This window comes from Nyctibius grandis, chromosome 2 (assembly GCF_013368605.1).
Source record: "Nyctibius grandis isolate bNycGra1 chromosome 2, bNycGra1.pri, whole genome shotgun sequence".
NCBI classification, from domain to species: Eukaryota; Metazoa; Chordata; class Aves; order Nyctibiiformes; family Nyctibiidae; genus Nyctibius; species Nyctibius grandis.
In genome coordinates this window covers 124,931,379-124,953,821 of record NC_090659.1, presented here as the reverse complement: position 1 = coordinate 124,953,821, position 22,443 = coordinate 124,931,379, and the positions used below count along the sequence as shown (strand labels likewise).

The 22,443-nt window shown below is 50.9% G+C and overlaps 1 protein-coding gene across 1 annotated transcript in view; it reads right to left on the bottom strand.

The window, feature by feature from the left end:
* MAP6 (microtubule associated protein 6) overlaps nucleotides 1–22,198 on the bottom strand; it is a 50,832-nt gene extending 28,634 nt beyond the window's left edge. Inside the window, exon 1 of the mRNA XM_068395449.1 lies at nucleotides 21,486–22,198. Within this exon, the coding sequence (XP_068251550.1) occupies nucleotides 21,486–22,198 (713 nt within the window). The remainder of the gene's footprint in view (nucleotides 1–21,485) is intronic.
* Nucleotides 22,199–22,443: the final 245 nt, after the last annotated feature.

The following is a 22,443-nucleotide window of genomic DNA, read 5'->3' as shown; positions in this document are numbered from 1 at the left end:
CTCCAAGCTAAAATATCACCTGTGAAAGCAAAGCACACACATATGCTGAGGCTCCAAAGACACCCAATTTTATCCTATTTTAGTCTACAAGGTAAAATATAGAAAATAACATATAATCTGAATGTCTTACATATACATGCTTTGGATGCATAATATCCTCTTCTCAGAAAAGGAAAGAGAATTCAAATCCATCACACTTTATACATCACCCATCCACAAGGCACGTCTGCAAGTGGCATCCCCGCTGCACACAGGTTTGTGGTTTCCCACTGATCGGTGCAGATATTTTTTTCAAGAACTACTCCATCAGAAATCCCGTCAAACCATCAGCTGCGATATCAGATCTAACACAATGCATAGAACCATAGAATTATTTTGGTTGGAAAGGACCTTTAAGATCATCAAGTCCAACTGTTAACCCAGCACTGCCAAGCCCACCACTAAACCATGTCCCTCAGCACCACATCTACACGGCTTTTAAATCCCTCCAGGGACGGGGACTCCACCACTGCCCTGGGCAGCCTGTGCCAGTGCTTGACAACCCTTTCGGGGAAGACATTTTTCCTGATCTCCAATCTAAACCTCCCCTGGCACAACTTGAGGCCGTTTCCTCTCGTCGTATCACTTGTTACTTGGGAGAAGAGACCTCCACCTCACTACACCCTCCTTTCAGGCAGTTGTAGAGAGCGAGAAGGTCTCCCCTCAGCCTCCTTTTCTCCACACTAAACACCCACAGGTCCCTCAGCTGCTCCTCATCACACTTGTGTTCCAGACCCTTCACCACCTTCGTTGCCCTTCTCTGGACTCGCTCCAGCACCTCAAGGTCTTTTTGGAGTGAGGGGCCCAAAACTGAACACAGGATTCGAGGTGCAGCCTCACCAGTGCCGAGTCCAGGGGGACGATCCCTGCCCTGGTCCTGCTGGCCACACTAGTGCTGATACAAGCCAGGATGCTGGTGGCCTTCTTGGCCACCCGGGCACACTGCTGGCTCATGTCCAGTCGGCCATTGATCAACCAGCTCTGCAGCTTGATGAGCTGCATTTCCACTGTGTCCCAAGCATGTAACACAAGCAGGTGAAGGCAGGCACAGGGAGATGTGCTACACACGACAGACGTGGTTTGGCAACTACACAGGCTCGAATAATGCAGTACAGAACGTGGATGAATGCAAGATTAACCTACATTTGGTCTGACCACCTGCCTCTCCTACGCTTATGTGTGTGAATGTATTTGAGCTCATATTTCTTTACAAGATTATACATATACAATGAAACTAAACTATTTTTTTAGCATGCAGAAGTGACGAGCCAGTTGCTGGCTTTGATAGAGAGGGCTGAATTCTGCTTTCCATTTCACGCCTTCCTATGCAATGCACCCAGTGAATCTTTCTTTAGTTGAAATAAAGAGGTTGTAATTCTTTTTAACTGGAAGAACCATAACAGAGCTGGGTGTGAACTATGTAGATGAAAGAGGAGAGCAAGGATCTTAAAGGATTACTGAGCTAAGGGAAAGCAATGAAAGGCTGAGTTGGATTCCCCACACTTCCCATCTTTACCATTAATCCTGTTTTATTTCTAGGGCTGAAAAATCTAGATCACAGAATCACAGAATCAACCAAGTTGGAAGAGCCCTCTGGGATCATCGAGTCCAACCGTTGCCCTCACACCACCATGTCAACTAGACCATGGCGCTAAGTGCCATGTCCAGTCTTTTCTTAAACACCTCCAGAGATGGTGACTCCACCACCTCCCTGAGCAGCCCCTTCCAGTGGCTAATGACCCTTTCTGAAAAGAAATTCTTCCTAATGTCCAACCTGAACCTCCCCTGGCGAAGCTTGAGGCTGTGTCCTCTTGTCCTATCGCTGGTTGCCTGGGAGAAGAGGCCGACTCCCACTCCACTACAACCTCCTTTCAGGTAGTTGTAGACTGCACTAAGGTCACCTCTGAACCTTCTCTTCTCCAGGCTAAACAACCCCAGCTCCCTCAGCTGTTCCTCGGAGGTCAGACCCTCCAGACCCTTCACCAGCTTGGTCGCCCTCCTCTGGACTCGCTCCAACACCTCAACATCTCTCTTGAAGTGCAGGGCCCAGAACTGGACACAGGATTCAAGGTGCGGCCTCACCAGTGCCGAGTACAGAGGGACGATCACTTCCCCAGACCGGCTGGCTACACTGTTCCTAATAGAGGCCAGGATGCCATTGGCCTTCTTGGCCACCTGGGCACACTGCTGGCTCATGTTTAGCCGGCTGTCGATCAGCACCCCCAGGTCTCTTTCTGCCGGGCCGCTTTCTAGCCACTCTTCCCCGAGCCTGTAGCTCTGCACAGGGTTGTTGTGGCCGAAGATGTAAATTTGATTCGTGCTGTGGACAGCAACGTGCAGATCTCCTGCTCCAGAGTTTGCATGACATATGTAGAGTTACCGGGGAGGAAACACAGGGAAATTCCACTGAACTTGCCCTGGGTGCTGTGGGGAAGGCTGCTTTAAAAGCACTATGGAAAGACTAAGCTGGGCTGAGCAGACAGGCAGACAGTTTAGGGGGACAGCGTGGGAGAACTGGGAGGTAGGAAGGGCTCTTTGGGGAGAGGACAAAGCTTAATATGCCCATGCATTTTTTTTTAGGAAACCATAAAACACACCACCACAAGTCACCGGGGCTGCACGGGTGTAAAAGGGAGCGGAATTACGTCCATTAAAGCGTATAACTTTTAACAGCGTAGTACTCAAGGCCACGCTGCTTCGAGTTGACCCATCCTTCTTCAGAAGCTATCCCTGCCTGCAGGAAGCACAAAAGTAGATGAATTGTAGGAAATGAGAAAATGAGCGTAGAAAACACTCTCTGTTTCCCCACTCCCCCCTCCGCAAGCTTGGGAAACCATCAGCATCACTTGTGCATCAACAACGATGTAATGGGAAGGACTCGCTGACTCCAGCTCCCCAACAACTGGGTTACTCCCATGGTACCGAATCATTAAACAGTGGGACCATCAAAGCTGTCTCGAGGGAGTCTGGGAAAAAGACAGCAGAAGGCACTGGAGCAGATGGCTGTATTGTGAAATCTCCTCCTAATTAGGTAAAACAAGGACTGATGTGAGTGCACGAAGCAATTACTGGTCACTGCTGGTACCACGCCGTCCGCACGAAAGCTGTCATGAAATAAAAGGACATGGAGGACTGTCGGAAAGCCTTATGTGGGAAACAGTGAGAAATTAGGTTCTGGAAGAATCATGGAACCATTTTGGTTGGAAAGGACCTTTAAGATCATCGAGTCCAACCATTAACCCAGCACTGTCAAGTCCACCACTAAACCATGTCCCATAAAATAAGATTATTTTATAAATAATTGGTGGTTTTCAAGGGCTTCTCCAGTGCTTGCAAGGAGTAGAAAGTCCTGAAAGCGAAGCACAGATGAAATGGGTTGTGTCTTTACATCAAAGGTGCTCACATTCAGAGGCCCCTCACTGCATTTAGTCATAAGCATCACTCTGAGCACACCGAAATGATCAGGGAAATACACCCTTCACAGTGCGTGATGATGGCCCTGTGCTACCGAGGCTGGTGCTCTGCTCCGAAGGAGAGGTGTGAAGCCTAAAGGAGCCCTGAAATCAGAGTGTCTGGAACCTAATGGCATGGCACACAGCAATAAGGAGCACACAAAGTGTAGGATTTACTCCCTTCGGAGGAAAAACTGGAGCAGAGACATGATTTTCTGTTTCCAGACACAAGGAGCCTGTGTGTAACATGCACTGGGGAGCTAAAACCAAGAAGAGATGAAAGAAAATCCCAGGGCATACGCACATATACAGCTGCTTCTGCCAGCAAAGGGGATTTAGGAATGCTGTGTGCAGAAAACAAAGCCCAAAGAGCTGCACAGGCTGGGACAAACCCCCAGGAACCTGGGAGACTCAGAGACCATTCCCATTTTTGGGAGCATCTTGCATCAACATGGTTTTGGAAGTCGATGGGATGTTATCACCCAGGGGGTCTGATGTCCTGGGGTCTTCTGGCACCTCCAGACACAGCCTGGAGCATCTGGAGGAGGTTGCAAATGTGCCATGTGCTTGGACACAGGGCTGCATCGATGCTCATGTGTCCAGAGATAGAATCACAGAATCACAGAATGGTTTGTGTTGAAGGGACCTTAAAGATCATCTACTTCTAACCCCCCTGCAACAAGCACGGACACCTTCCACTAGACCAGGTTGCTCCAAGCCCCATCCAACCTGGCCTTGAACAGTGCCAGGGAGGGGGCAGCCACAGCTTCTCTGGGCAACCTGGGCCAGGGTCTCACCACCCTCACAGCAAAGAATTTCTTCCTAATATCTCATCTAAATCTCCTCTCTTTCAGTTTAAAACTGTTCCCCCTCGTCCTATCACTCCATGCCCTTGTAAAAAGTCCCTCTCCAGCTTTCCTGTAGCCCCTTCAGGTACTGGAAGGTGCTAGAAGGTCTCCTCGGAGCCTTCTCTTCTCCAGGCTGAACAGCCCCAGCTCTCTCAGCCTGTCTCCAGAGCAGAGGTGCTCCAGCCCTCTGAGCATCTTCGTGGCCTCCTCTGGACTCGCTCCAACAGCTCCGTGTCCTTCTTCTGTTGGGGGCCCCAGAGCTGGACGCAGCACTGCAGGGGGGTCTCCCAAGAGCGGAGCAGAGGGGCAGAATCCCCTCCCTCGCCCTGCTGGCCACGCTGCTGGGGATGCAGCCCAGGACACGGTTGGCTTTCTGGGCTGCCAGCGCACGTTGCCGGCTCATGGTGAGCTTCTCATCAACCATCACCCCCAAGTCCTTCTCCTCAGGGCTGCTCTCAATCCATTCTCCGCCCAGCCTGTATTTGTGCTTGGGATTACCACATACCTGGTCCAGAGGACGGTGCCATCGTAATGTGGCCATAAATAGCCCTAAAAATATGTCTGGATCATGGAAACCCACTTCCCAAGAAGGATATTTTTAATATAGAAGTGAATAAAAATACCCCTCCACCTCATGCTCTCTGCAAGCATCTGCAATCACAGACCTACCTGCCAAAACCCAAACCCAGCTGCACAAAAGCGAGCGCTGCAATCCCTTTCCTAAAGCAAAAAAAAAGCTCCCAGGCAGTAAATCTCGGGACTAAAAATTAAAAGCACCAGTTTTATAACTCTTCTGCAAAGAACTGGAAGGAGGATTTATTATTACTAAGCACTTTCGTGTGCACAGCAGATGTTTACAGCCTCTCTGAGCCATTTGTATCTACTGGGTAAATAATATGTATTTGGAAATGAGATGACCTGAAAAACCTTCTTTCTTTTGGAGTTGTTCCAAGCTTAATCGAGAAATAAAACATGCTAGGGACAAATGTATTAAGCAGGTACTTAATTGAGAGTCGAGACGAGAGACGGCGGCACTGTTCTTGTCTCCCAGGCAGAGCGTGCGTGTTTTAAGCACACTCCTAGATTGATATTTATTGCAACCGACAGAGCAGAAAGACTCAGAAAAAGCACTCCTTCCCCTCCCATAAATAATTCACCCGTTGTAACAGTTCATAAAATGTTTATATTAAGTAATAATTAAATATTGCATTACAAAAAAAAAATAACTAACGTTCCACCCAAGAGAAAAATCAACCCGAAGGACGGTGGGGAAAATGATTACCTTGAAGCTGTCACGTTGGGTTTTCTCTGCTGAGAGCAAAGCTGAAGCAGGTAAAAGGGGTAATTCTTGGCTTCACTTGATGCTCCCTCTGCTCTGTCGGATCAAATCCTGATCCTGCCCTCAATGATAAGGCTTTTCCCATCGAACTCATTATATCTGCATGGAGCCTGCTCTCGTGTCCGTGCAAGTCCTCCCCATGTGGTGTTTTTTCAGACAGGGTCAGCAGTGCCCTATTAACCTCTGCCATCGAGCAACGATGCTTTTGACTTCAAATCACCGGCTACACACATGTGTCAGCAGGCTTTGTGCCCACTAATGGGTTATTGGGTCTTGGTCACACAGACTATACATAAAGTCCAATATGGGATAAGGCTCCCAACAGTCGGATCCCAACATGGGATAAAGGACCGTGAGCATGGCAGGGAGGAGAGAGGGTAGAATCATAGAATCATAGAATTGTTAAGGTTGGAAAAGACCTAAAAGATCATCAAGTCCAACCATCGACCCAATGCCACCATGCCCGCTAAACCATGTCCTGAAGCGCCACATCTAGACGTTTTTTGAACTCCTCCAGGGATGGTGACTCCACCACCTCCCTGGGCAGCCTGTAGTAGTGGGGTAACGATTGAGGATCAGCAGAAGCCATCAAGATAATACAAATGAGATGTCAACACGCAGGCATCTCTTATTAAAACTGTAATTGCTTGATCCAACCTGTGCCCCGGGGAGCATAAAGAAAAGCAAGCAGCACCAAGGTCACGGCGGACAGAAAATCAATGCAGGGAATGAATGGTAATGACTTATTTTTTTCCTAGTTTCAAAGAGAAGGACTGTGGAGACATCCTGCTGGCATCTCCAGAGATGCACAATATCCCTCGGACTTGCTCCAGCAAAGCACTTAGTACATTGTTAACGTTCAACATCCAAGTCTTGCTGCTCTTGACTGTGACTACAGCGGGTTCGAGCATCCCAATGGACCGTTATATTTCATATATGCAAAGACAATTACCTACTTCTCTGTGGCACTCTGTTCTCTATCCAAAACCATTCAATACTTTCCAGCTTTCTGCAACGACCATGTCTTCTGCACTCCTGGCCTCTCTAATGGGTGTCCTCAGGACTTTCTCTGGTCCACAGCTATGCTGAAGGACAAAGCCAAAACCTGAATAAAAGAGTCTGCCTGAGGCTTTACTAATGTGGAAGGATGTCAAGTTCCTCTACATACGCCTCAGTATTTTTTGAGTGGTTTTGTTGGTTGATTTTCTTTTTTTCAAAAAGGTAAAGGTAAAACCATTACCCCTTGTCCTATCACTCCATGCCCTTGTAAAAAGTCCCTCTCCAGCTTTCCTGTAGGCCCTTCAGGTACTGGAAGGTGCTAGAAGGTCTCCTCGGAGCCTTCTCTTCTCCAGGCTGAACAGCTCCAACTCTCTCAGCCTGTCTCCATAGCAGAGGTGCTCCAGCCCTCTGAGCATCTTCGTGGCCACCTCTGGACTTGCTCCAATGCTGACCAGAAGTGCTGCCGAGACTTCAGACGTGACTAGAGGTACCAGCAGAAGCCCAATGAGAAAACCATCCTGTAAGCCAACAGATGTGCCTGTGTTTTGTCAGGGTTTCTAGCTCTCAGAGCGGCCAGGGAGAGACAAATTGGAACTGGTCATAAGAGAGAAACCTCTTCTTCCTCCATGGACAGGGATCAGCATGTTAGTTAGCAGCCGTAGAACAAGCAAGAAGGGGAATTACGGCAAATGGGGCTGGGGAGAACTTCAAAAAGCATCCAATTCAGCCCATGCTCTGGGGCAGAATCAAGGGATGGACCTTTGCATCTCCTTTGAAGGCTGGCTAGCTTTCTGGAGATGCTACAGCGAGTGATGGCTGAAATAACTTGTGCTGTGCCACCCCAGAAATCACAGTGGCCAAACGGAGCAGATCCTTCCAGCCTTGTGGGTTATACAGAGCGGTGGGAGCACTTCCACGAGACACAATAAAGTCACCTCTCGCCTTACAGCATCCTGCACCAAGCTTTGCTCCAAGGCCGCTGCAATGCCGCAGAGCTGCCGGAGGCTTTTACCCCACTGACGGATGAAAAACCACCACAACTTTCAACGACAGCATCTCCCCCGCTCTCTGCAAAACGATGCTGCCAAAACCCATCCCAGCTCCCCGGAGGGAACACGTGGTTTTCCTTGTGTCCTCCCTTCGCCGGGCTGCTTGCCAACACGTCCCTCTGCAGGAATCCTCTGTGCGAGTTGCCATAGCTACTGGCCGACACCGAGACAAGATCTGCCGCTCGTCTGAGACCGGTGCGTTCATCCCCTGGATGCGCGGGGTACCTGGTGGGAGGCTGTCACCCAGCCATGGCACATCAGCCCCACGCAAACCCAACCCAGGGCTTTCCATACCTTCACAGGATCTTGCACTTGCAACCTCTCATCTTCCCCTTCTTCAGACCTTCGCAGCTAATTCCCCCCTTGGTTCTAGGAACTCCACGGATAGTTTGCTCCGTTGCACTGGTAGTAAAGTGTGACTCAGGCTGCAAAAGAGTTTGCAAGACACCAAGCACCCTTTCAACCTCTCACTGGGGCTCAGACTGATGGAGCTCCTCAGTCAAAGTGGCTGTGAGAAGAGAAAGGGACCCCCTTTTGCAGTGAAATGGCACCCTGAGGGCACCTGCAGCTTCCTCTTGAAGGTCTCAGCCAATAAAACAACCATCAGTCCCATTGCTGCCCAAATCTGGGAACGGGACCAGTCAGGGTTCACGTCCCGGCCTGTGTTTCCAGCCCATCAGAGCATGATGGACTGATTTCTTTTAGGCAAAGCTGCCCGAGAGCAGATGCGCAGCCTCCTTCAAGGTGAAAGGCAAAGGGAAATGTGGGAGAAAGCCTGAAGCTCAGCAATCAGGGCTGATCCTGAAGGATTTCCTCCTCCTACGTCCAGATAACCTCTCTCCTTGCCATCCACCCAGCATCAAGACACAAAGTTGAGGCTTTCTTACTGCACCCTACAAGCCTGGCTGGCTCCAATCTTCCCAAAGACAAGTTTTTAGCTGGTCTAACTGGATTTCTGGAAAACCCAAACCGTCCAGTTCCCCATAGATGTGAGCTTTCTAAGATGTCTGCTCGTCTTTCCTTTGGAAGAAATACATTGGATCCCCTTCTTTGGGAGACAATCTCTCTGCCCATCTTCTCTCCTACCTATGTGGCCACAATACCTTCTGTAGCTCATTTAATGGGAAGGAATCAGGAGAAAAAGGACAAAGTGGAGGAAAATATTAACTAATTCACCTAATAATTAATTGCACATAAGCATCATTTAATTGACAGCTAGAACCTTACATACAGGAGTCCCACAAGAAGCATATTGTTCATACCATGTGCAAGGGGAGCAAGATTGGTATGAGAGTGGAGAATGAAATCTAAGATATTAATACAGCGCGATGTCCAAGTGGAGACCAGTGACAAGTGGCGTTCCTCAGGGGTTGGTATTGGGACCGGTCCTGTTTAACATCTTTGTTGGCGACATGGACAGTGGGACTGAGTGCGCCCTCAGCAAGTTTGGGATGACACCGAGCTGTGCGGTGCAGTGACACGCTGGAGGGAAGGGATGGCATCCAGAGGGACCTGGACAGGCTGGAGAGCTGGGCCTGTGCGAACCGCATGGAGTTCAACAAGGCCAAGTGCAAGGTCCTGCACGTGGGTCGGGGCAATCCCAAGCACAAATACAGGCTGGGTGGAGAATGGATGGAGAGCAGCCCTGAGGAGAAGGACTTGGGGGTGATGGGTGACGAGAAGCTCACCATGAGCCGGCAACGTGCGCTGGCAGCCCAGAAAGCCAACGGTGTCCTGGGCTGCATCCCCAGCCGCGTGGCCAGCAGGGCGAGGGAGGGGATTCTGCCCCTCTGCTCCGCTCTCGGGAGACCCCCCCTGCAGTGCTGCATCCAGCTCTGGGGCCCCCAACACAAGAAGGACACGGAGCTGTTGGAGCGAGTCCAGAGGAGGCCACGGAGATGCTCAGAGGGCTGGAGCACCTCTGCTCTGGAGACAGGCTGAGAGAGTTGGGGCTGTTCAGCCTGGAGAAGAGAAAGCTCCAGGGAGACCTTCTAGCACCTTCCAGTATCTGAAGGGGCTACAGGAAAGCTGGAGAGGGGCTTTTTACAAGGGCATGGAGTGACAGGATGAGGGGGAACGGTTTTAAACTGAAAGAGGGCAGATTTGGATGAGATATTAGGAAGAAATTGTTGACTGTGAGGGTGGTGAGACCCTGGCCCAGGCTGCCCAGAGAAGCTGTGGCGGCCCCCTCCCTGGCAGTGTTCAAGGCCAGGTTGGAATGGCTTGGAGCAACCTGGTCTAGTGGAAGGTGTCCCTGCCCGTGGCAGGAGGTTTGGAACTAGATGATTTTTAAGGTCTCTCCCAACCCAAACCATTCTGTGATTCTATGGTCTATGATATCCACACCAGGGCATTACTTTTTAATCACACAAGACAGTAGGGATCCTGCGAGAGGAATGATGGTCCTGCAGGGCTTTGGGAAGAGAAAGGAGATCCATTGTATGCTTTGGGCTAAGTTAAGACCCCAGTGCCAACGCTGGCACTCTTGGGAATAGCTCTATTGTTTTCTACAAGCAGAATAACCTTGCCCTTTGTAATTAATATATAGCTTCACTCCAGAAGGCCACTGTTTTCTTTAAACATCACCTTTTTTTTCCCATTTCTGAGCTGCATAAGCAGCAAAGCACCTGCACAGCCCCAGATACCTTCAACTGTTTTAAAAAAGAGCAAGAAAAGAAAAGCAGCAGCCAAGCAACATTAGCACGGCACCAGCGATCTTGCAAAGTATTTCAGCAAGAAATCTCTGGTCCCTTTCCAAGATGGCACCTGCAAGCTTACAGAATCACAGACTGGTTGGGGTTGGAAGGGACCTTAAAGATCATCCAGTCCAACGCCCTGCCAAAACAGGGTCACCTAGAGCACGTTGCACAGGGTCACGTCCAGGCGGGGTTTGAATATCTCCAGAGAAGGAGACTCCCCACCCTCCCTGGGCAGCCTGTGCCAGGGCTCTGGCACCCTCACAGCAAAGAAGTTTTTCCTCATATTCAGATGGAACTTCCCATGGTTCAGTTTGTGCCCACTGCCCCTTGTCCTGTCACTGGGCATCACTGAGAAGAGTCTGGCCCCATCCTCTTGACACCCACCCCTAAGGTATTTGTAAGCATTGATAAGATCCCCCCTCAGTCTGCTCTTCTCCAGCTGAACAGCCCCAGCTCCCTCAGCCTCTCCTCATAAGAGAGACGCTCCAGTCCTCTGATCATCTCCGTACCCCTCCGCTGGACTCTCTCCAGTAGTTCCTTGTCTTTCTTGAACTGGGGGGCCCAGAACTGCACACAGTTACTTCAGGTGTTGCCTCACCAGGGCAGTGTAGAGGGGGAGGAGAACGTTCCTTGACCTGCTGCCCACACTCTTCCTCATGCACCCCAGGACACCATTGCCCTTCCTGCCCCAAGGGCACATTGCTGGCTCATGGGGAACTTGTTGTCCCCCAGAACTCCCAGGTCCTTCTCTGCAGAGCTGCTTTCCAGCAGGTCACCCCCAACCTGTACTGGTGCATGGGGTTATTCCTCCCAAGGCGCAGGACCCTACACTTGCCTTTGTTGAACTTCATGAGGTTCCTCTCCACCCATCTTTCCAGCCTGTGTGGGGTGGATAACAGGCTAGGTTGGGCAGATAAACACCGTGCAAGAGCTAATTGACATGGGGAGGATGGGAGATACTTTCACGATAATAAAATGTTAAATAAAAATTCCCACCAGTGATATTATTTTGTGCTCTGGAATTGCAGCCTGGAAGAGAGACCCTGGTCTCTTCCCTAGGACCACTGGTTAAATTCTCCTCTTCAAGGTGTCTTTTTGTGCAGTTGGCATCCTCATGGACAGGACCATATCCTCACCCCCAGGTAATTCTGCTTGTGTTAAAGGAGGTGCAGTGATTTTTACCGCTGGAGCCAGCTCCCCTTCTTTCCAGGCATGAGCAACACATCATTTCAGACAACCCACCCATCAACTTCTGACCTATGAGGAATGGCTGAGGGAGCTGGGGTTGTTTAGCCTGGAGAAGAGAAGGCTCAGAGGTGACCTTAGTGCAGTCTACACCTACCTGAAGGGAGGTTGTAGTGGAGTGGGAGTCGGCCTCTTCTCCCAGGCAACTAGCAATAGGACAAGAGGACACAGCCTCAGGCTTGGCCAGGGGAGGTTCAGGTTGGACATTAGGAAACATTTCTTCTCAGCAAGGGTCATTAGCCATTGGAAGGGGCTGCCCAGGGAGGTGGTGGAGTCACCATCTCTGGAGGTGTTTAAGAAAAGACTGGACATGGCACTTAGTGCCCTGGTCTAGTTGACAGGGTGGTGTCAGGGCAATGGTTGGACTCGATGATCCCAGAGGTCTCTTCCAACCTGGTTGATTCTGTGATATTCTGTGATATTCTGTAACCTGAGAACATCCCTCAAATGCATCCTCCTTTGCAAAACTGAATTACAGCTCCACCAAAAATAAAAAAAAAAATAAAATTTTTAAAAAACAGGAAAAAAAAATAAAAAAAATATTTTTTTTTAAAAAATAGGAGAAAAAAAAAGCAGCCTCCCCACCTTCCCAGCACCAAAACACCCTGGTTTGTAGTCTCACCTGCACAGCTTGCAGCCAAGGTCCCCAAAGCAGCAGGAACCTCTCTCTGTACGCACACCGTGTTTACAAAGCACTGCGGGGTCCCTTCAGGTGAAGGCACCGCTTGAGCAAAAGGAGTTATTAATAGAAAGCAAAATGTGTTCGCGATATAACACCCGCAACGTTGGGCTTGGGGAGGAGGGGGGAGTTGGAGGTTAAGGCAGTAACTTGGTGAGCAGCTTGGTTTGTGTGTGTGTGCATATGTGTATATACACACACATAAATATATATATAAAAAAATATAAAGGACATCAGAAGGAGATCCAGAATGCTGAGTTATGAACCAAGAGAAATAAAACTTCCATCCTACAAAGCTTTCCTAAATCTGCCTTTTCCCTCCTGGCTGGTGCTGATGGACATCTCTGGACAGCTCTGGACAGCTCTGCAGAGAAGGACCTGGGTGTTCTGGTGGACAAGTTCCCCATGAGCCAGCAATGTGCCCTTGGGGCCAGGAAGGCCAATGGTGTCCTGGGGTGCATTAGGAAGAGTGTGGGCAGCAGGTCAAGGAACGTTCTCCTCCCCCTCTACACGGCCCTGGTGAGGCCACACCTGGAGTAACTGTGTGCAGTTCTGGGCCCCCCAGTTCAAGAAAGACAAGGAATTACTGGAGAGAGTCCAGCCAAGGGCTACAAAGATGGTCAGAGGGCTGGAGCATCTCTCTTATGAGGAGAGGCTGAGAGAGCTGGGGCTGTTCAGCTGGAGAAGAGCAGACTGAGGGGGATCTTATCAATGCTTACAAATACCTTAGGGGTGGGTGTCAAGAGGATGGGGCCAGACTCTTCTCAGTGATGCCCAGTGACAGGACGAGGGGCAAACGGGCACAAACTGAAACATGGGAAGTTCCATCTGAATATGAGGAAAAACTTCTTTGCTGTGAGGGTGGCAGAGCCCTGGAAGTGCCCAGGGAGGGTGGGGAGTCTCCTTCTCTTGAGATATTCAAAACCTGCCTGGACATGACCCTGTGCAACGTGCTCTGGGTGACCCTGCTTGGGCAGGGGGTTGGACTGGATGATCTCCAGAGGTCCCTTCCAACCCTTAACCATTCTGTGATTCTGTGACATGCTAGGAGAGCATCCATGCTCCTGTCCCAGAGCGGGAAGGTTTATTTGAAGATATCCGCGTTAGTGCTATGGATACCTTCAGCTAAGGGCAAAGAAAAGCAAGATTGATGTAGGCTGGAGTGCAGAAGTACTTAGAAAGTGACGGCTTGTTCAGCTGGTAGGAGACAGGAAAAGCAAAGGTCATGCTCTAAATGTGAGAGAAGACAAATTTACAACGGCTGTTTGTGATTCATTTGGCAAAGGAAGGACAGGGAGAGTCCTGCTGTCTAAATTAGCTGATCCCTCTCCTCTTTATTTATTGTTTGCATTACAGAGGTATCTCAAAGCTGCCAAGTGAAGGTGGGGTCTGCTCTATAGCATCTGCTCCTGCATCCAGGAGAAGCTGGTGGTCTAAACAGACACGGCAGCGACTGGGAGGGGAAAAGGAGAGATGTTTGACATGTCCTTTGATACGATAACCGACTTAGCAGACAAAAGAAATGTGAAAATCCATCTGGTTTCAGTAAAGCGTTTGATAAAGGGCCACGTGGGAAATTATTAATTAAGCCAGTGAACATGAACAACAGCAGAACGGGAAACTGGGCAAGGGGAATGACATTAGGAAGAATTTCTTTTTAGAAAGGGTTATTAGACATTGGAATGGGCTGCCCAGGGAGGTGGTGGAGTCACCATCTCTGGAAGGGTTTAAGAAAAGACTGGACATGGCACTTAGTGCCATGGTCTGGTTGACATGGTGGTGTCAGGGCAACGGTTGGACTCGATGATCCCAGAGGGCTCTTCCAACCTGGTTGATTCTGTGATTCTGTGATTCTGTGATTCTGTGACAACGATGAGCGTTGGAAGGCTGAGCTACAGCCTGGAAGGAGGTTAGCAGTGTTTAACATTTTTAAGGTTGACTTTGGCACAAAAAAAAGTAGGGCAACACTGATGAGACCTCCTAATGACACAACGTTGTAGGCAGCACCAATACGAAGGAGGATCGGGATATCACAGAGGAAGACAGGGATTGACCTCGACTGCCGTGTTCAAAATGGGGTGAAAATTATTAGTACTAAATTCTAGGCTCGGTACTAATCACCAGGATTTTTTGCCACAGGATGGGAGCTCCATGGCTGGAATTGCCTAAGGAGGAGAGTGACAAGGAGGTCCTGGTTATCAAAGGGTGAGGGATTCATAATGCCTCTGTGATGCCGACGACCGTAACATGGGAGTCTCGGCAAGATGGGGACCTCATGTCCAAAGGGCAACAGTCTGAACCTGTGTTTAAGAAACAGTGATTTCATCTAGGAAGAGCTGGAGAGAAATGGTTGATACAGGGAGTGAAAAGGAGAGCAAAAAACTTTGACTTGCTAGCTACAGAGCCAACTGATGTGGGTACTGTACTTGGAGACACTGAGCAGCGACCTCCAGATAGAAGAAAAGCACTAAGTCACCCAGTGCCAACAAAACAGCAAACTATAACCTGTCCATTGACTCAGACTGGAAACGAGATGATGGTTGCAAACCACCAGAGACTGAGGTCTTGGCACACCCTTCCAGCTGGCATCATGCAACTAAAAATTCCCTCTTTCTGAGACAGAGCCTCGGGTGTTACTTGTAAAGACTAAATAACAAACTAAATAATTGAACTTACTAATTCAGAGGGTCCCATCCAGTCCCGTGTGCCTAAAGGTCCCTGCTGAGGTGACACAGCTGAGCAGGAGCAGAGGAAAAATTGCTCAAGTGCATTGACTCCATCACCTGAATGCCACCTCCATCTCCTCCTCCTGCTCAACCCCGTCCTACGGCACACACAACCCAGCCCCAGCTTGCACACAGTCGTAGCAGCAAAATTCAGTATTGCCTGCACTGCTGAGCAGCTCCCAGTTGGCTTTTGGGGCTGGATATTGTCCACCTTAACATGATTGCAGGGAATATGTTGGCAAATACTCCAACTTGGAGATACTACCAAGTACCTCCAACTTGGAGGTACTACCAAGACCGTTTTTCAGTTGATGGACTATATCCAGAGGAGAACAAGATGCAGAGCATGGCAGGATAGCTGCCTGTCTGCAACACCCATCTCCATCCTCTTTATGTCTTAGTAAACACAAGGCCTTCCTCCACACATGGTTATTACATATTCTTATGACCATTCCTTGTGGTACCAGTAGACATTGTGCCTCCTCTTGCTGCTAAAGGTACATATCAAGTAACTGCTGAGCCAGAGCTCGGCCAAAGCTGCTAAACACCTCTTTGAACAGCCTTTGTTGGATGGAGGAAAACATCCTGCCCCTTCTCTCCCATCTGAGAGCAAAATTGGATCCATTTGCCTATATGGGTTACTTTAATGACACTCTCATCCAAATTGGGAGTGCGTAGCTGAAATGACACTGGGTAATGAAATCTGCTCAGGAATGTTCTCTGGTACTGGAGCCTGGAACAACCCTCACTCACACTATGAAACCCCTGTAACCCCCAAAACAAGGTGGTTGCACCCAAGCTGCTTGTTGGGATCAGCTCTTGGCTCGTACCCACTCCCAAACCCAGCTGGGAAAGCAGGCTAGGGATTGTTCCCACAGCTGAAGAGTGTAGATGATCATGTCCTCATGCCCAGGAACATGTTCTGGAACTGTTTAATTTACTAATATAGACCCAGCCTACTGATCTGATCGGAAATTTCAGAAGGCAATGGAAGATTTCCCACCAAGTTTGGCTCGCCTGACAGCACAAGCAGTGTTACTGAGTGTCTCACCAAGATGGGACATGTCCTCCACTGGAGATTTTCAAGCATAGGTTAGATAAAATCAACCTAGTGTGGTCTAGATATACCATCCCCTTCCCTAGAAATGCGATGTGGACCACATGATCTTGGGAGGTCCTTCCAGCCCTGCATTTCCACAACTATAATGATGGAGTATGAATTCTCTGCCCTCGTGTAGCTCGCTCCAGCCCTCCTGCGTGGACATCCCTCCTGAAATTAGCTCCTCTATATCTCAGAAAAACACACAGCAAGTTTCCAGCACCGACTCATTCATCTCTATAGCTACTACAAACTCTCATTTGCTCCACATCTTTAGTACCTCCAGGGCTTGAGCTGAATGACAGAACATTAGCAACAGGCAATTCATTAATACTAGAGGCAGTCCAAATCTTTCCATTGAAGCCTTTCTTGTTTCGTTTCCTCTGATAGGAAAGGAAATTGGTGGGGGAAAAAAAATAATTGCTTTGGTAAAAAAGAAATCTCTTTTTGGTGAAGAACTTGAAAACTAGGTTTTGCAATATTACTTCTCTGGGGAAACTTCATCGCCTTACTACAAATTTTGACACTCTGCAAAGGGGGTGAAATTTCCCCTTTCTCTCTTATATCTTTTTTCTTCAAGGAAAAAAGTTAACGAAAGGAGAAGAATGCAAGACAGAGAAGAAGGGGAAAAAAAAAACCACCCAGGAAACACCTAATTCACACAAATTAAAATGGAAAACATTAATTCCTTCTTGCATTTTTGCCAAATGGGCTTCTGATTGTTCCACTTCTTCCACCAGCAAATGCCACTGTCTGCCCATTTTATCACCTACTCTTTGTGGTCCCAGACCCCCAGGGTCAACCCCCAGCCCCCCCCATCCTTCGGTGCAGCAGGGAGAAGAGCTCTGCCCATCCCTTCCATGAGTTCAGGGGGCACAATCCCCTTGAAACACTAGCACTGGGGTCACCAGAGCCACCTCTGTGTCCAATATAGCTAAAACCCTCAATCACACCCAGAATCACAGAATCAATCAGGTTGGAAGAGCCCTCAGGGATCATCGAGTCCAACCATTGCCCTGACACCACCCTGGCAACTAGACCATGGCACTAAGTGCCATGTCCAGTCTTTTCTTAAACACCTCCAGAGATGGTGACTCCACCATCTCCCTATGATGCCACCAGATCCTCCTATGGCACACCAGATAATTGGAAGAGTAAAGGCTCCATCCAGCAGCAACAGCTTTCCAAGGAGCTAGAAAGCCCCCAGGCTGGGTCCTGACTGCACAAACCTGGTATTCCTACTCACTGAAGGATGCCCTGGTCCTTACTTTGTCCCTCGGGGTCCACAGGCCACCACGAGAAGCAGGACTGAAGAGAAGAGTGGGGTGAAGGGAGATGCAACTGGCTCCTGTAGCGCTGCTTGGGCAGCACGTGCTTTGGGGAGGGAAACTGAGGCAAGAAGCACCTCGGTGCTGGAACCTCTGTCACACCAAAGCACACCCAGTCACAGTGGTGGCTTCCAGAACCTCAACCCCAGAAGAACAACAGCCAACAGAAGAACCATGCCCTGGAGCTGCACCCTGACCCCAGCCCCAGCCCTGATGCACTGCATGGGCTCAGGTAGGTCACTCAGCACCCTGCCTCAGTTTCCCCACAGCCAAAGAGGAATAGTCACAGGGCAAGCAGACGCCACCATGCATGACTTGATCACCTCCAAACCTTCTTGTTCCCGATGGCTTCAAACCAGCCCTGGGAGTCACTAAACTTTTGGAAGCCATTAGGAATGAGCACGTCCTCCCACTGTTTCCCTTGGTTTGCCAAGGGAATTTATTTGGGCACAAGTACATAAATAAATCCTATATATAAATATTTAATAAATGTATGTAAATATAAAGATGAATAAGATGAATAAGATGAACAATATAAAGATGAATAATAGAAATAATAGTAGAAATAATAGTAGAAATAATAATAGAAATAATAATAGAAATAATAATAGAAATAAATCCTATATATTGTGTGGGATCTCTGGGCATAGGCAGTCCCTTGCAGACACGCACAGCCCTGCCATTGCTGCTCTGGCCTGCTGAAGGCTTCTGGGCTCAAACGCTAACACAAACAAATCATCCATCCCTCGGGCTGGGAGGAGCCTCCATGCTCCGTGGCCATCACCGCCGGGTACCACCTCTGCTCTCTAGGTCTGGGCAGAGCTGGGAGGAGGTCACAAGTGCACGGTCTCTGCAATATTAATTTGTCTTGGTATAAACAGGTTAGAAAAGGGAATTCCTCCCTTCAGCGTGGACTTCCCTGATGACCTTGGGCTAATTCCTTGCTCTGTTCCCTCACCTGTAAATAATACTCAGGGTGGACACAGTGAATTTAAAAACCATGACCAGGGAGCTCTTCGGTTTCACCAAGGAATTGTTTCCCAGCCTTGGAGCATCACGTTACGCTGACGTGCATTGGTGGCAGAGGACTGTAAGGAAATCTTCCCCTGCTCTGTGCAGCTGGGGAGCAGCGGAGGGGAAAGGGACCTGGGGGTCCTAGTGGACAGCAGGATGACCATGAGCCAGCAGTGTGCCCTTGTGGCCAAGAAGGCCTCAAGAGAGGTTCTCCTCCCCCTCTACTCTGCCCTGGTGAGGCCGCATCTGGAATATTGTGTCCAGTTCTGGGCCCCTCAGTTCAAGAAGGACAGGGAACTGCTAGAGAGAGTCCAGCGCAGAGCCACGAAGATGATTAAGGGGGTGGAACATCTCCCTTCTGAGGAGAGGCTGAGGGAGCTGGGTCTCTTTAGCTTGGAGAAGAGGAGACTGAGGGGTGACCTCATTAATGTTTATAAATATGTAAAGGGCAAGTGTCATGAGGATGGAGCCAGGCTCTTCTCAGTGACATCCCTTGACAGGACAAGGGGCAACGGGTGCAAGCTGGAACACAGGAGGTTCCACATAAATATGAGGAAAAACTTCTTTACGGTGAGGGTGACCAAACACTGGAACAGGCTGCCCAGAGAGGGTGTGGAGTCTCCTTCTCTGGAGACATTCAAAACCCGCCTGGACGCGTTCCTGTGTGACATGATCCAGGTAATCCTGCTCCGGCAGGGGGGTTGGACTAGATGATCTTTCGAGGTCCCTTCCAACCCCTAACATTCTGTGATTCTGTGATTCACCCATGCACAAGCACAGCAAAGGCCATGGAGGACAAGCCCCATGTGAGCCATCCTTGCTCCTCTCTAGCAAAAGGTCACTAGGAGATAATTTTGGCTGCTTTTGGCCCAAAAGGTTGCCCAAATAGTCTCCATCTTTGGAGATGTTCAAAACCCACCCAGCAGGGACTCCTTTAAGCAGCAAGGTTCTTGATAGTAGTAGGGATTTGGAGAATTTGGCTTTTAAAAAGAACCCAAACAACAAACAACACTTTAAAAACGCCTAATTTGAACAGAAAATGAGAACAATTAGCCACAACATCACTCATGCATTAATGAAGAGGCGCTTATGTTCCAGGGCTGAGCATCAGAGCAAACACTTCTCTTGCAATACGCTGCAAGGACGAAAAAAACACAGAAGTGAGAGAGTAGACAAGGATCCAAGGGGAAAGAGAAGCCCTAAAGATGTCCTGAAAGATGAGGCGCAACACAAGGAGGGCTGAAGCCTTTGAGTTCCTCTTGGGTTCAACATCTGAGCTGACCCAACCCCTTTGCTTGGGGAGAAAACCCTGCTGCAATGAATTTGCTGGAGCAGACAGGAGGGATGGTACGTGGAGGGATGGGAGGGTGAGCAACCTGCGTTTAAATATGCAAGTAAATAAGTCTAATTGTCCTTTGCACCAGTGGAAGAGAGCAACACAACAGTTCTCCAGCTCTAGGACAGCTTTCTGCTTTAGTCCTGTCACCACTGAGCTGAGCCCAGACCTTGGAAGATGACCAGGCAAAAAGCTCAGTCAAAAATCACGGTTGGCCAAAAGAGATCAAAGGACTTTGTCACTGCTGGGAAACCCTTTCCCCACACTCCAAAAATCCCTGGCCATTTTCTGGCATCTCAGCTGACCACCGCCATCACACCTGAGCCCACGGCATCACCCGCATCCCCAGCAAGAGCCAAAGCCAGCCCTGAACTACAGCACAAATAAAAATCTCACTCCTCGAACTGGTTCCCACCTGGGGACACTGGAAAGAAGATGATGGCCAGCTCTGCCATGCTACCCAGCCTCCGGTGGGACAGAGGAGTGAAAACCCAGCTGAATTTTAAATCTGCATGAATTTACTACCTGTCTGATGGGAGGGTGTCACCTCTAAACCCCCTGGGGAAGAAAATCAGTCTCGTAGTGGCATAAACACCTCGGCATTCACACGGGGAGGGGGAGAAGCAAAGAGGCTGAGATCACACTTCCACCACAACAAACCCCAGCTTTGCTCTCTGCCACCTCCACTCCGGCCTCGGCGGCGGTGGGTTCTGCCAAAGAAAGCTCTGGAAAACACCATCGCAGCAAACCCTCCTCGCAAACGTACGTGCAGGGCAGCCACCCCATGGCTCCTGTTTTGCATTCCCAACACATCCAACCCCTTCACCCGGAGAGAAACAACAACAGCATCTCGCGGCGAGGAGTTTCGCGCTCCGAATCTCTTCCTGGGGTGAAATCAGGGCACCCCTTTCTAGCCCGGGGTGGGAGGGATGATGGGTGGGGGGGACACAGAGGGATGCGCCACCCCCCCGCCGCGCTGCGTTAAACATGGCAGCATCCGAAGGCTGCCCCACCCAAGCGGCCTAGGACGCGTCACCCGCATCCCGCCGCGGGATGCTTTGTCTCGGGGATGCTGCCGGCCTGGGATGCGGGTGAAGGTACCCCAGTCGCGCGTGGGGTACCCCAGACCCGCGTGGGACCCCCGGGATGCAGCGATGCGGTGGGAGATGCTGGTCCTTCGGGTTGGTGGCACCACCGGGCGGGTTTCTGGGCTGTCAGGGATGCGCTTGGGAAGGACCGATGGCAACTTGCACATCCCGCGGAAGCCACCCAAACCTGTCCCTGCTGAAAGCCAAGGCGGTGGTGGGTGCCTCTGGATTTTGGGGTGCGGGGAGGGAGGACACTCTAACCTGCTCTGAACCCACGCAGCAAAAAGGACCCGCGGATTCACCACCTGCACAGCACCTACACACGCCCCATCAATGATACACAGGGAGGTGGGGGATTTTAAGGACACCCCCCTGAAGCAGGAGATCAGCAAACCCCCTGAAGCGCTTCACAGCCCCTTCCACCCACCCCCCAGGCTGGGATGTCCCTCCCGGGACAAGAGGGGAGCGGAGAAGGGCTGGGCGAGGAGCTGGCAGGTTGGGGGTCGGGATGGGGTGTTTGGGGGTGGAGGGGGGGGGGTTCTTACCTGTAGGACGAGCTGACCCCCGCCGCCACCTCCTCCTTGATCTGCCTGTTGAGAGCATCGGCGGCCGCCCTGCCCCGGCCCGCGTCCGCCGCCTGCCCGCCCGCCTCCTCCGCCTTCTTCCGACCTTTCTCCCGTCCATCCCCGCCTCGCCCGGCTTTAAGATGCTCATCCTCCCCCTCGAGGTCTTCCTCTTTCTTCTCAGCGCCGGAGAGGACCTTCCGCCGCTTCTCCTCAGCCGGTTTCTCCGGGGAAGCGCGGTCCAAGGCGAGGACGGGGGAAGGTCCCGGTTTGGGGATCCAGGGGTGGTCGCCCCGCTTGGGGATGGGCCAGGCACGGAAATCCTTCTGGTACTGGGTCTCCTTCTCGAAGGGGGTGTCCGAGGGCTGGTACTCGCTCTTGGGCTTGCAGCTGGGCTCCGGGCGCTGAACCTTCCAGGGCTTGTAGTCGTGTCGCATCACGGAGTCGGCCGGGGGAGAAGCGTGCGGGGCCGGGCCGGGCCGGGTGGCACCGGGAGCCGGTTCCCCGCCGGCCGCCGCCTCGCCGCCGGGCTGGGTGTCGATGGGGGCGGCGGGGCGCGGAGGGGCCGCGGGGGGAGGATGCTCGGTGGCCTCCGAGTATTTGGTGAACACGAGCGGGACGGCGATGTCCGCCTTGTCCAGCTGGTTCCAGAAGCGAGCGATGCAGCAGGCGCGGGTGATGCAGGGCCACGCCATGGCGGCCCCGCGCCAAGGAGCGCGCCCGCTCCGCGCCGCACCGCGCTGCACCGCGGCCGCGGGGAGGGAGGGGGGGCGGGGCTCGGGGGGCGGAGGGGCGGGGCCTGGGGGGGGCGGGGCTTGCACGGGGAGGGGGCACACGCGTGTGCGCACACACCTGAACATGGGTGTGCACATGCGGGGCACGGGGGAGGCACGCGCGGGCACGCGGGCACCGTCACACACACGTGTGAGACACGCGCACG